Below are 14,634 nucleotides of genomic sequence, written 5' to 3' on the forward strand. Positions count from 1 at the left end.
AATTCTTTCCCCTAGTCAAAGGCGTCTACTCGACATCACCATGTGCCTCTACTCGAGTATTTAAAGACTCCTACCCTATGTGCCCGAAGCGTGGCCGAGGCCGCCGACACGAGACCTAAGTGCCGCCCGTCGTCCTTACCGAAATGCGAAGAGAAAAAAAGAAGAAATGGGAGGATCCTCTGCAGGTCCACGGCCAGGGCCGAATTGCGAGAAGGTCCTTCTCATCGAGGAGCTCTCCGGTATGATTTACGGTGGACTCGTTTACGGGAATGCGAGCGAAAATTTTACGAGCCGATGACTTTATGGGGGTTTATGGTGGCCGGCGTGTGGCCGTCGTCCGACCATAAGAAATTGCCGAGATCTGGCGACTTCCTTCGCGGAAAAAGGGCTCGAGTACCTCTGCTCCTAGGACCAGGCTCTTGATTTACGAGAGACCAACTAAAATGCGCCCGTCGACGCCTCTGCGGCGCTTCTAACATTTTTCCACCCTCCACGTTTCGGTCTCACCTCCTTCCGGTCCGCCATCTTGAGTAAAACTCTCGTCCCCAGATTGGCTTTATCTTTTTGGTGAGCCTTGCTTTATCTATTTTCATTTAAAATATTAAAAATTCTCCCGAAGATTAGTTTCCAAGATGGCGTCGACGCCTCTGCGGCGCTTCTGACATTTTTCCACCCTCCACGTTTCGGTCTCAGCTTCTTCCGGTCCGCCATCTTGCGCGAAAAATTCTCGTCTCTAGATTGACCTTATCACGCAATGCGGGCCTTGCTTTGTTATCTATTTTTATTTGAAATATTAAAAATGCTCCCGAAGACTAGTTTCCAAGATGGCGTCGCTGCCTCTCCGAGTCTCGGGAGATCTCAGGCAGGCATTAAGGGACACTTTTGACGTCCGAAGGACACGAGTTCTAAGGCTGCGTTTATGACCAATTTTATAGGTAAGGCCCGTGAAATGTCCTTTGTCCAACGTCGCTTTCCATTTGCAGGATGGAGCCTTCCTTGGGGGAAAGTCCTTCCTTCTGTCCGCCACATTTTCGCATTCCGCATCGGACCGGACGTCAAAATCGATCCCGGGAATATTAATTACATTTTTTATCTTATAACGAGATAATCATATTGCCTGATAACATTATTCAATATCGTTACCATGAGACGATACGCAATACCCTCTTCAATTATTTGCAACTTCTAATTTCTTACGTTGGCCCATTTTAATGTTCCGGACAAAATGGCCGCGACGTTGCAACCCTTGACACGCACCCCGTAAATGGGATCGTTTTTCCATTGGCCAGGATGGGCCAATTGGAAGCTCGTAAAAGGGGGTCGAAGAGGGGAGATCACCGGTTGATTCCTGACAGAGGGTTGGGGTTCCAACAAGGGTCCTTACCTAGGTCAGGGTGGCCGTGATGCATCGAGGTGTTGACGCATCAAAATGCACCACAATGGCGGCTACCGGTGTTGCGGCAAGCTTTGAACTCGGCTCGCCATCATCAAAACCGTGACGCGGCGGATCCCTCGTTATATCTACTCCTTCGAAAAGCCGAGAAAAATAGAAGAAGAAGAAATAGAAAAAGAATACACGAAATTCTCACGTGTAATTCCGGGGCACGTTGAATGTGCCGGCGAAACTTCCACCTCGCGATGACGTCCTTATAATTCCTACACGACAGATTAGCTTCACCCCCCGTTAAGAAGACTCAGACGACCGAGGATCGACTTCGGAAATTTGGAAAAATCATAAACGGGAGAGTGGCCTAGGGGTAGGGCCGCAATTATACGGCCTGGTAACCCACATAGCCGAGGAGAAATTTTTCGAAAGTCGTAACTCAACATTTGCCAAAAGTCGGCCTTCCTCCCGCCAACAATGGCGTCGAGTCTGGGTCAGAGGGCCAGACGTAACGAAAGTTTATAGCAAGCCGCAGGTCTCGTAAATTTCATTGGAAAGTTCAAAAGTGAGGTCCCCCAAGGGAAATTTCGGTAGCCGGATTGCTCGGTCAACGTTTTTCCGAAATCCTCGAAAGACTTTATTGCTCCTTGGCCAGGGAGAAAATCGAAGATGGCCGCGGCTCCACCGCTGGCCGAATTGCCGGATATAAATCACGGTTGCGATCTTAACGCTACGACCTCTCCCCCGCTTTTAAGATTTCGAAATGAAATCCGGAAGCACCGAGATCGATTTTGAAAAGGAGATGGAAGCGACGAAAGGTCTCTCCGATTTTAACGGAAGGTTTTCCCGGGGTGTCGAAAAATGTGCCACGCCGGTCGTCTCCATTTTTCATACAGCTGTTTAACCAGCTGTAACTCATCACACCTCGCGGTTTCCCTCTCCGCCTGCTTCGGGCCCGTGGCGCTAGTGTCGTTGCCGGGGTCCTAGGGGCCCTGAGCCTTCCTAGGGGAATTTTTTTCGCGCCGCTAAAGGGCGCGCACGTGGGTGATTACTCGAAGGCGTGACCGTCACTTCCGGACGGTAAAACAGTCCATTTCCCTTTATGAAAAAAAAAAAAAGAGTTCTCGATTCCCAAAGAAGCCGCCTCCGAGGGTGGGAATTTAAAAGAGGGTCCCAGAAGAGTCGAATTACCGAAAGAAGATTTCAAGATCCGCAACGACATCGATTAGATCGAAGCGAAATTCGATTGACGGCGCGAAGGGTGGATTTTGAAAATTGGGCCTTGCCTCGCAATAATCGGAGGAATCCGAGGCGCGCATTGTTCGCAAATTTATGCCTTTATAACCCGTGCATATAGAACAGAGGAGAACCAGTAGCCGATGGTTTCCCAGGTGGGGGTCCGCCATTGTGCAGATTGAGGGCCCTATCCGATACAGCGCAACACGCTCGGGGGGCCCTAAAGTCGAAAGTTTTCGGGAAAAGATCATGCCGAGCTCTGACACACTTTTCCGAAATTTAGGGCCACTGGGTCTTTGGGCTAGTTCTCGGGTCCGAGGAAAAGGGCACGAGTCCCCAAAGCGGAGCCCGGACATCCTTCCTTTTCCATCCGAGTCTTCCCTCTTTCTTCCTCCTCCGGGGACCGCCTATCTCTGTCCTTCCGTCCGAAAACTAAAACCGAAGTCCGGGCCCAATTCCAAGCCGAGAGTTGGGCCCAGAAGGGCCCAAGTCCTCGGGAAACGCGAGGGACTTGAGATCCTCTTCTTGCGAACCGAGACCGCGAAAGTCTTTCCCTCGAGAAGAAAGTAAGATTTACGCCCAGTAGCTGCCTCTCGAGAATCTTTTGGGCCCGTTTTCGAATTCGGTCAATGCGGACGGGAGCTGCCGTGTGGGGCCCCGAAATTGTCGCGCCATTGTCAGGTGATTTACAGGACTTTGAAGTCGGCCAGGTTACAGGAGCCATGGGGAGACGGGCACGCGACGCCTTGGGGAGGTCCAAGATGGCGGCGGGCCCGTTTTCGTTTTCGAGATGGGTTGACAAATCGTCTTTCGAGACTCCCTCGGGGTCCAGGACCCCGGGGCCCCAGGACTTCGCGATTGAGTTGTTTCCAAAATGTTTGGAAGCCTCTGACAGTGGTCGCGTGCCCTCGCATTCCGATTTCGGGACCCTAGAATTTCCAAAATCCACTTTCGAAAAGGATCCCTTCTCGATCGCTCGTCTAAACTTTCTGCCACTTTACTACGGCTTGCTTCTGGATATTTCGCTAAATCTCCCCTTAAACTTTACCGTTGACTCTTAAAGCTCTTGGGAAACTGTTAACAGGCAACCCTGACAGTGACAAAAGAGGGTCAATAATTCTTATCCAATTTGGGGAGTCGAACAGGTGTGGAGTGATCAATTTTTTGGTCCTCGCCGAGCGATCGCGCGAGTTTCGGCTGAGAAATGGGGCCCGACGTTAAATTGAAAAGTTATTAACCTCTTAAGTGGATCTCGATTAATCCCACCCTCGTAACAAATGCACGGTTGCACCCCTGACAGTTAAAGGGAGCTGCAATGCAGGCCGCGTTCCTCCAAGAATGGGGTGTCAGTTGCACCATGAAATTCCCCATCAATCTACAAAATTATTAAGCATATGGCCGCCATGGGGCACCGTCGAGACGCTCCACTTCCGTTTTTTGGCGTCGAATATTAATCGCCCCGTGGAGCTTTACGCGATCGAATTTTCGAAATAATGATCCTCGCGAGTGAACCTTTCAAGAAAAGCTCTCATTACCTGGCAAATGAATTTTTTACCAAGCCTCACCGTCTCTAATCGAAACCCAAAAAGCGACGGTCTTCGCCGCGGAGTGAGATCTCGAGCCGCGGGATTTTCTTTTTGCATAACCCCGGGGTGGTAATTTCCGCAGTAGTGTAACTGCACTTTTCGTCAATAAAAAATCGAAAGACAGTTAAACGGCGCCGATGCAGCTGGTTCAGAGTTCGCGGCATACGTATGAATTATGCATTCGGTGCAGCTCGGGCCTGAATAATCTGCGCCGATGCATTATTATGCTGAACCTTTCCGATATGATTTCATGTGGCACGAAATCTCACTCGGCGATTCTTTTCCCTCTCTCCGAGGAAAAATGAAAACAGTACGACGTAATTGTGATGAATTACGATGATACCTGCCACGGCACAGTTTGTACAGATCTCGGTACAGTCATCCAGAAAATCACTCTATGTAACACCAACTACATTTCAAATGCTTCTAATAAATTTCGAACAAATACTTCTTTAAAATCGCCATTGAAGAAAAAAAATCCACCACTAAAATAAAAGAAAAAAAAACTCGCGGAATAATCGATAATCGATCCCTCGACTGACGTGCCTGATGAAGTGAAAGATACGAAAGATTGTTAAGAGAATTGAACGTAATTGTTTAATAAAAATCTCATAATGAGATGTTTTTATACAAGTTGAATGAGAATTGTTAAAAAAATGTGTGTTACTTGGAGATACTGATTCCTTTACTGATTTGCCGTAAAATGTTGGGTTACAGCGAAGGGGTAGGTTAATTTGTTTAGAAATACCAAATCCTTGAGCGTTAGTTAAGTCTTTCAAAGGTTAATGAACATGTAAGGACTTTTTCGAAGAACGATCAAGAAAGAAACGGGCTTGAAAATGATTTATCGCCAGTTTTCGAGGATTCGGACACAGCTGATAGAATTGAGCAGAAAATTCGGAATTTGAAAGCCGAAGAAATTCATCCCCGGGACAAATGTTTCTACGCGAATCCTGGCGTTCTCGAAATCAAAGTAATTATGATATACCTTGTATTAATTGAATTGGAAGGTAAAACATTTTGCGACTGAGCTAAATTATTTCAGGGCTTTAAGGCGAACAAGTCGCATCTCCGAAAAGTATCGATTTACAATAAAAGTCAGAAATGGGCGTACCTTCGCTTTCTCAAAATCGAGTCTGACAGTAAAAATCCCAAGATTTTGAAAATCGACAAATTAGATGCAGTGAAACTCAAGCCGGGATTACACGTATCGATAAATGTCACGATCGAGCCGCTATCAGAGGAGGAAGTAACCGCGGAGATAATTTTCCTTACATTAAATGCAGACGACACAAAAAATTTCCATGAATTTCGGATTCCTGTTAAATGCACGCCAAAAATGCCCGAGCCCATTATATATCCTTCCGAGCTGAGGTAAATTAAATTCCCTATCGAGAAATTATATACAAATACGCTGTTTGTAAAAAGAACCACAACCTCTAAATATAAAAGTCGTGCAAATTGGAGACTAGCCTGTATTGTTTATGATGTTGTAAAGAGAGCAAATTTTGGTTTGAAAGCTACTTGTAATTACCGATATTTTGTAACAATTTCCTCTCATTATGCTAAAGGATACATGTGGTTATCAGATATGCATAATTTTGATTTTTAAACGTTCCAATATTTTTGGGGAGTAGTGCAGTAATTAACGTACACCTCTTCCCGGCAGATTTCCGAAAATGTCCTTTTGGAAATACTCCTCTATCAGATACATGCAAAAAATGCTAACGATAGAAAATCGGGGCTCGAAATCCTTCTCTTTCGACATTCCAAAAAGGAACGAAGACAAGGACATCTTCACTTGGCAATTTCTCGATGATAATCCAGGCTTTTCGGAATCCTCGAATTCGGTGGAGTATAATCTCGCACCGAGAGTGTATCGAATAGAAATTCCGCCCAAATCAGGTTTTCAATTAAACGTTAATTTTTCCCCACAATATATCGGACTCCATCACGACGTCTTTAAATTCGACTTCGAAGCCGACGGGGTTGTGTTTAAAGAGCAGGTAACATCGCAAATATTACAGACAGTTCTCACTCAATAATATGTTCTTTAGCAAATTTTATTAAACGAAACGCTTGTTTTATATTATGAGCAATAAACTTTATTAAGTCTCGATTTACAAGCATTTAGTTAACGCGATAAATCCAAAAGCAATCAAATGGGGTGGTGGTCGCCATGTTAACTTTTTTTTTCGAAGCGTTTGTTATCATTCGCCCAGGTCGAGACGATAGGTCGAGACTCTCGAGAATAATTGCGTAGAGAGTTTCCTACGTTATGAAAATCTGGAATTCGTCCTTTTAAGAATGTTCCTATGTGGGGAGAAACGACAGGGCTGAAAGTTTACGTAGATCCTCCGATCGTGGACCTTGGAATCATAATGGCGGACTCTGGAGTTTACCAGACAAATTTTGACGTCATAAATACTGGTAAGAAAATTCTTCTTTTTTAATTACACTTTTCCATCCGAAACAATGGATGAGTTTCTTTCAGGTGCTCATACTTCGGAGATCGTGGTGAAGACTCCGAAAAAATTGGACGGTCAAATTCGGATTTTCCCGAAGTCGACTTTCGTCCAGCCTGAGTCCTCCTGCACGATTCTCGTGAAATTAATTCCGGAAACGGACTTTTCGGAAAAATCGAAAGGGTAAGCGTCGACTGTTCGTTTTCCCGATGCGAGAAAATCCGAACATTTTCGGCATCTCGGCCACTTCTGACGATTTTTTTTTCTCTGGTCCAGATATTACGATTGTTCGACGAACATCTTGAGCATACCGATTCACATTCACTCAAAATCCGCAGACTCGAAAAACGCCCCAGCGATAATATTAAAAATCATAGCGACCCTCACAACGGCTCGCGCTCTCGTCTTAGGTTGGGAATCTTTCCTATAAATTCTAGTAGGACATAGAAAATTGTTAATAAAAATATTTCCTTTTATTTTTAGAGCCAGATTTTGTAACATTAGGACGCGTCCATACGAAGGAGTCTGTTTTTGCAGAGATCAGACTAACCAACAAATCGCTATTGCCTCAAGAGTATGGTTTTCTAGACATACCGTATTTCATGGAAATACAGCCTAATCATGGATTCGGAAAGATACTTCCTGGAAAAACCATACGGCTTTTTATTATTTATTCGGCCTCTTTGGCGGATATTCCTCGAAGACATCTACGAGCCAACGGAACGACTGGAGATAAAAAGTTTAGCAACAAATCTTCAAAGAGAAATGTTTCCTAATCTTCATATTTAATTATCAGCTTTTTGATAATAGTTTAATCTAGATTTGAATTACGAGTGGTCACTTTGGCGCAGCTCGCAGGATCTAAATATCCCCTGATAAGCAAACTTGAGAAGCCCCTTCATAAAACGCTGAAATTACCGCTTAGAAGGCCCTTAAAATTACTCTCGAAGAAAAGCGAGACGGATTTCAAATTGAAAATGCCTAAAAGATGCCTAGGTCTACGATCTCGGGATCCAAGAAAAATTGTCATTCCAGATTTCACCCAGGATGTCAGCGACCATGACGTCAACGACTCGGATTCGTTTTCGACTTTGGAAAGTAGGAAAATAGATTAAACAATAAACGACACGGGGCTAATTGACAAAAACATACTTCCTTATAAACGTTTCGAAGACCATAGCCCAAGGATGGAGAGTTTTGAATTTGAGGACACGCGGGAAGAGAAGAACGTCGTGGAAGTCTTTGCACGCATTGTCGATCATTATTGCGAACTGAGTAAACAAATAATTAAATTCCCCGACACTCCTTGCGAGTCCTTTTCGATCGTGAGTTTTAAATTTGAAGGAAAAAATCGATGTAGGCATTAAAAATATACATTTGGTTAAATTTTACACGTATTTTAGGCCACGCTAGAAGTTCACGGATTCAATATGGCGTCCTCTCCTCCCTGCATTTGCGGCCTAGAGAAAAATAATTCACCAGACTTCGAGGCCTGGTTTGAGTTCAAGTGTACTTCGAAGCAAATCAGATTTTGCCCCCGAGAAGGCTGCCTCGGTTCTTCGGAACGTCGAAAAATCAGCGTCCTTTTTGCGCCGAAATTGGCGCACAAAATGGTGTACCGGAAGACGCAAGAAATAAAGGCAGAAAAACTGCGGAGAGACTCCAACGAGGCTGAACTCGAAAGCGAGAAAACGGGAAGAAACGCTGCAACGGGAGCCGAGAAAGGTTCCCGAAGCTATTTTAACGTTTCTCAAATGTTCTACGCGCAGATATTAAAAAGAAAGACGTGAAAGAGAGCAATCGTTTCAGAAAAATCTCGCTACTCGGGGACCAAGATGGCGGACGCGGAGCTCTCGGAGTGCGACAAGCTGCCCGGAGAGAATTTTCTCCTTGAGAATTTTGAAAATTATGTAGCGACTGTTAACGCGGTTTGCATCGTCGGGGTTAGAATGAAAAATGGTACGCGACGTGACGAAAGGAACTACATAAAACTCACTTGTCCCGTGGTGAAGCCCGACATTTTGATTTTGAATTCCACCAGGGTGTTCTCTTTCGGTCCCACGGCCATTGGAACATCTTCAAGGAAGTTCCTTTCCGTGAAAAATATATCCAACAAGTACATGAACATGCCTCCCGTTCCTTACAATTTTTCTTAAGATTTGAAAATTAATATGCATTTTTTAGAAACGTCAAAGTCGATGTTACCCTACTGAACCCTATTGGACCTTACTACATGCCACCTGGGAAAATGATCGAACCAGGCTCGGTGTTAACCTTGCCTATTACATACACACCGAAACTAGAAGAGGATAAATACGTAAGTAGATATTAATCCGTTGAATTTAATTTTTTATCTTGAAAATTAAAATGCAGCGTACGGATCCTCGGTCACTAGCCAGTCGCTTCTTCGGACTTTGCTTTGGAAGACCCAAGTCCAACCATGACCGCGGACACTTTTTAAATTTCGTATCTTGTATCTCCCTGGTCCAGGATTGGCCGCCCTCGATCCCGGAGGTCGATCGAGTTCGACTTTACTATCAAAGGGGTAATTTTTTGTGATCCGAGTTTTCGAGAATTTCAGATGAGGATTATAATGTGCAGGACCTGGTTGATCGAGATCCTTATAGCACAAGCTGAGGTCTTTTAACATCGATCTAGCCGTCGGCTTCTTCGGAAACCTGCAAACGAATCCACCTTTAGTTCATTGAAATTCTCAAACATGTTCGACATTTACTGGAATAGCTCTACGTGTGTGGGAATTCTATTTCTTTTTTTTTTTATTTCAACTACCTAGGGCCATTCGTCCACTGGCCTTTGAAGTGATTCGACTTGTGCATAAGCTTCTCGATTTCTCCTGGAAATACCTTCGGCCAGTCTTGAAAATCTATTTTCAATGGGAGAGCAAGGTAACCGCATAGAGTCGAATTATCCCTGGGACCTATTAAAATATTCATAGGGATTACAATTTTTTCTCATTCTTAGGACTGCTAAAAATGTTTCATTTCAGCACCTGTAAATAGATCATAGGGTCCTCTCTTGCTGGTAACCTTTTTCAAAAAAGTGTCCAAGGACTTTAGGTGCCGAACGTCGTATCTGAAATTCGATATTAAAAATGTCATCCTTGTCTGAAATTGAATTTCCCACGCCAACCTGTTACAGGGTACAGTAGAAGTTATCCATTTTCGAAATCTTGGATGCAGTCCGTCGTATTCAAAAGAAGGCAAATCCGAAGGGCTTTTCAGTCTATTTTTATCAATGTAGTAGTAAGGGTTGTGCTCGATTCCAGTGTAGCCTGAAGGAACATTGAGGAAATAATTTTCAAACTATCTCAAGCCGTTTCTAAACATTCCTAAATATTTTATTACATTACCAGGACCGGGGGTCGTCGATTTTTTGGTACTTGCGAGTCGTGGAACCGTGCCAAAGCCGATGTTATTTTTTATACTCGAGCATGGTTTTTCCAAAATATTTTTAGGCCACGTAGGGATCTCGTGAGTACCTGGTCCTCGACCAGTTCTCATAATTTCCCTTTGGACGGTGTAAGATTCCAGGAAACGCCCCCCCATTGTTTTCGAAAAGTATTCCATGTCTTCTTCTCTTTTCCAGCTGATTTGAATCCCCCAAAAAATCAATTTCCGAGGGAGGAAAATTATTAGTATTTAATAGACAATTAAATTGTATAGTTTTGTATACCTTATTCCATGAGATTTATTTTTTGCAAGCGAAGGATTGAATGAACCAACGGGGGGCGCCATTTGCGAACTTGCATACATTTTTGGATGCAATCCAATATTTTTGCCCAAAGGGACCGAACTATTGAAAGGCGGTTTCCGTTTCTTCTTTCTGGGTATGAGGCACTTGCATCGCCATTTGCAAGAACAGCGACAAGATTTAAAAGATATTGTTGCATGCTCGCATACCATTATCGGAAATTTTTTCCTCGATTATTAAAAAAAATTACCACAGAGAAAGGCCTGAATCTTTTTAAAGAGGTTACACGACTTCGAACTGGAATATCTATTCAATTGTTACTTATATCTCAATTAGGCACGTCAATTTTTTGAAGTTCGCGCGGCTGGGACCAGAACAATATGGCGACTCGCAGTTTCCGGAAGTGGAGTGATTCCCAGTTGGGAAATAACACCGGAAATGGTCGTCGCTAGATTAACGGCAAAGCCTGGAAAATCGGACGAGTGCAGATTGACGGTAAATAAATTTCCTTAACTTATAAAGAGTGTACATAATGTTGCAGTATCGACATTTATTTGTGGCTGATGTAGCATGTAAATCTGCGAAAAATATGGATAATAATTATAAATGTAATTAGTGACGCCATGAATAAGACGTGTGTAGGCACGAAACTCTTGCAGCGACCTCCATTCTAAACGATGCATTTGAGGGTACTGAATTTACACTCCGGGTTATGTCGAACGTCGATAACATGCTTAACAGGGGGACGATTTTACCGATAACCGACAAGTTATCTAAAGGAGGTACTTTGCTCAGTATACTGAAATTGTTTTAGCACCGATACTTTATTCAAAGCTAGTATTTAATAGATTAATTCTGTTTTACCGCCGACGGTTCACGCGTCGGTAGTGATAACAGAAAGTTACAGTTCTTTATTGCAAACAGAGATGAGTTGGGAGATTGCTCACGGGCAGGATCGTGCGATCGCATCCTGTGCTGCCCTCTGGTTTCGTACGTCAGCTTTCACTGTTTTTTGCCCCCAAGGGCGGCGCAACGAATTTCTGGTAGGGGATCGCACACTCGCGATGGCGGTGCCATCTACCAGTCATAGTTGGCGGCTCACGTACCCGTGACGGTAATACCATGCGGCAGTTGACGGTGGTGGCTTACCTACGCTTACCGAACTGCACGCTTTTGATGGTAAGGGAAGAACACTCGTGGCGCCCTCTTTGACTTTATCCTTCACTTACCTTATTTATTTTTTCCGCAAATGGGGGGGCAAAAAACGGTGAATGCTAACGTACGAAACCAGAGGGCAGCACAGGATACGAGCGACTATCCTGCCCGTGAACAATCTCCCAACTCATCTCTGATGTACATTCACCTTTACGTCGTTACTTTTATTTCACCGTTAATAATGCCTCTCAAGAGAAACATGATAACTTCGCGGAGTAAAACAGAATGACAACTATACGAATACCTTCCCCGAAAGATAACAAACCTCAAATCAAATCTACATGTTTCCTCTAGTTAAAGTGCACCACAGTTATTTAAATGACTCCGTTTCTGCGTTATGAGAATGTCTCGAGTTGTGGACGCGACCAAGAGAAACATTGAAAATCACAATACTCAGACAAAGTTAGCATCGGTTTTCATAATGCCGGCAATTTCTTCGGACATTTAGTCGCGACTTCGAGGTTGACAGTTATTAGCCATAAACGCAGAAAGAGTAAATCTAACGTTGAAGAAGCGTGGATTCCAAGCATTGATGAGCAAATATACATATTCTTGCACATTCGAGTCTTGGCCTTGTTGGATTTGTACATTTTACAAGATTAAAATCAAGACTGCAATATCAAGACTTACTTTGCTAGTCACTAAATTCTAACAAGACGATTTGCAAACATCATTTGCCACACCTCGTTGCAAATTCCTCTCCTAAGGTTTCCTAGAATTCGCTTATAACCCCAGAATAAGGCTCAGGTGATGAATGTGCATCAGCGAAAGTGCATTATCGGAAACAACGTAACACTTATTATCGAACTCTCGTATCTTCAGGCATAAATAATGCCTCTTCGGCTCGAGGGGGCGCTGTAGATTTATGTTAACCTCGGTTCATCGACCGCGGTATTTTCGAGCTACATCACGAGAAAATGCACCGAGTGCGTACTTGAAGTGCTCAGCGAAGAGTGAGGGTGCATAAGGCGCAGTCCGTCAAGCTGCATTGTGTGGATTGAAATGGGAAGAAAGGATACAGAATTTCCCCGGAGAGTCGAGAGGGAGGAGTCAGCGGCCGATCTTCTCGAAAGTGAAATACAACCAATGTATTGCACGCCGCGTGGGAAGTCGAATTGAAAGTGTCTTTTCAAAAATGACGGGGAATGAATAGTTTCCGAGATAACCAGCGATCAAAGCAACCAATCGCGACGCGGTTTTGGCGGCATCGGTCCAAGGGAAACAACAAATCCGGGCGCTGCGATCGATCTTGATCAATTTCTAATGTCATAACCCGGTTAATATTTTATTTCAAGGAAGACCGGCATTTAAGTTTTTCTTAAGTATCATTAGAGATCGATTTCAGAACTAACAAAACACTCATAAACGTTCGGACTTTCCCCTGGAGCCGGCACGCGATTGGGCAATTTTATCCGCGAATATCTCGGAAACTATGGATCCCTTGAAATTCCTGGAATGAGAGATTCCCTTCATTTTTCCCCGTAGGTTTGAAAATTCAATTTAAATCCGGCGGTTTATTATCATCCGGTTGGAAAACTCAATCGAATAATAAGACGTGTTCGTTTCCCGGCGGTATGAATAAATTCATGGCGCATTGCGGGGAGTAGAAGGTCCGCGTATGACGAGTGTTTTACTGCGACTCATTGCGCTGCATAACGTGCACTTCCTACCGTCAAACCTCAAAGTGCAATCGCATGTCGCGGCGTACCGTTATCGCTCGCAATTCACAAGCCAGGTGCAATAATTATGCAACGTGGAGGCATAAAACCGGCAGTTTGCATACGCTATGAGTTCGATTAGTAAACTGTTTGACCGACACGCGTTGCGCCATATTAGTTCCCAGTTTTACGACAGAAAGCGCCACCGGAGTTTTTGCGTTGCACTTGCAACTTCTTTTTCATTCATTGCCGCGCCATTAGAATTGCAGACTGCCTCAAATGAACCGATAGTAACTCGCACGAGTGCATACACGGAACAACGGAAATGAAATTGCGGCGAAACCGGGAAACCATTAGGCCTACTGGAAATTTGCAATCTTCCGTGACTCACCCGAGATAATTGTCTTTCGGAAGGGAACGATCCACTCCGAGTGTCGGTAATTTTCCAACTCCTGCAAATGAGTTTCCCCCGACGTTGTTTCCGTTTACAGTCTCGTAATCCAACCAACCCCCCCGAACTTCGATATCAGATGATAAGGGAATAAAAGTGGGAATAAAAATGAAATTCGCTTTTACGTCTCGCTCGTCGCCGGGGCCGACATTATCCACTCGGCGAGCTCCGACTTATCGTTACGAATTTTTCTCCCCGCTAAGAGTGGTTTATTAGATATGGATACCTTAAAATTTTGCGCACGGTGCACCTCCCGGCAAGAGAAATTACTATCCTCTCGTAATTCGCCTACTTGTTCATTAGTTTTTCATTCGACGTCGAGTGTACCCCTGCAGCTGAAAAGGGGAGACTTCTTGTTCCAGTTCCAGGTCCAGTACTGTAAAAGAAAAAAAAGAAGAAATAATTGCCGTGCCGTAATAAATCCGAACAAATGTGATAAAAATTCAGGGAAACGGTGTCGCATTATTGGAGGATATTACCCGGGGCATTGTATTTCATCTTGTCCAATAAATGTCTCTTCTCCGTACACAAAAGAAGACACGGAGAGCCTCAATTTACGCGAAGCGTGTTCTCGCATTCTAAACTTGGACGTAACAATTTTTTTCTTTTTCCTTTTTTTTATATATATATATATTTAACGCTGTCCAGAGCGAACGAAACATCGGGCGGAAATAAAAGTAAACCGAGGCGGCCTGCGAGCGAAATTCGGACCTCCTATTTTTCAAATTTTATCGATATTTAAAGTCTCCTCGGCGGGTAATTCAATCCTTTTGACATAAGGCAGTGTCGAGTGCCACGACAGCCGAAATTCATTTCGAGCGGATTTCCTCGTAGCGAATAAATAATCCCGAACTGTAATAAATCGCAAGCTTATTTTATTTGAACTCCGCTGGGGGGGAAAAAAAAAAGAAAAATAGTTCCCCCTCAA

General features: G+C 44.1%; 1 protein-coding gene across 1 annotated transcript; it reads left to right on the forward strand.

The window, feature by feature from the left end:
• The first annotated feature begins 4,909 nt into the window (after positions 1 to 4,909).
• LOC105704441 (cilia- and flagella-associated protein 74-like) lies at positions 4,910 to 10,998 on the forward strand. Its single transcript, XM_012433656.1, has 15 exons — positions 4,910 to 4,930; positions 5,018 to 5,179; positions 5,252 to 5,580; positions 5,915 to 6,212; positions 6,513 to 6,636; positions 6,701 to 6,854; positions 6,948 to 7,081; positions 7,155 to 7,410; positions 7,492 to 7,769; positions 7,845 to 7,996; positions 8,075 to 8,396; positions 8,481 to 8,787; positions 8,856 to 8,988; positions 10,719 to 10,877; positions 10,924 to 10,998. Exons 1-15 carry the CDS (start codon positions 4,910 to 4,912, stop codon positions 10,996 to 10,998), a joined length of 2,904 nt encoding a protein of 967 aa, XP_012289079.1.
• Positions 10,999 to 14,634: the final 3,636 nt, after the last annotated feature.

The sequence above is a fragment of the Orussus abietinus genome, unplaced genomic scaffold, assembly GCF_000612105.2.
Source record: "Orussus abietinus isolate OABI.00-Male unplaced genomic scaffold, Oabi_2.0 scaffold6, whole genome shotgun sequence".
Classification (NCBI taxonomy): Eukaryota; Metazoa; Arthropoda; class Insecta; order Hymenoptera; family Orussidae; genus Orussus; species Orussus abietinus.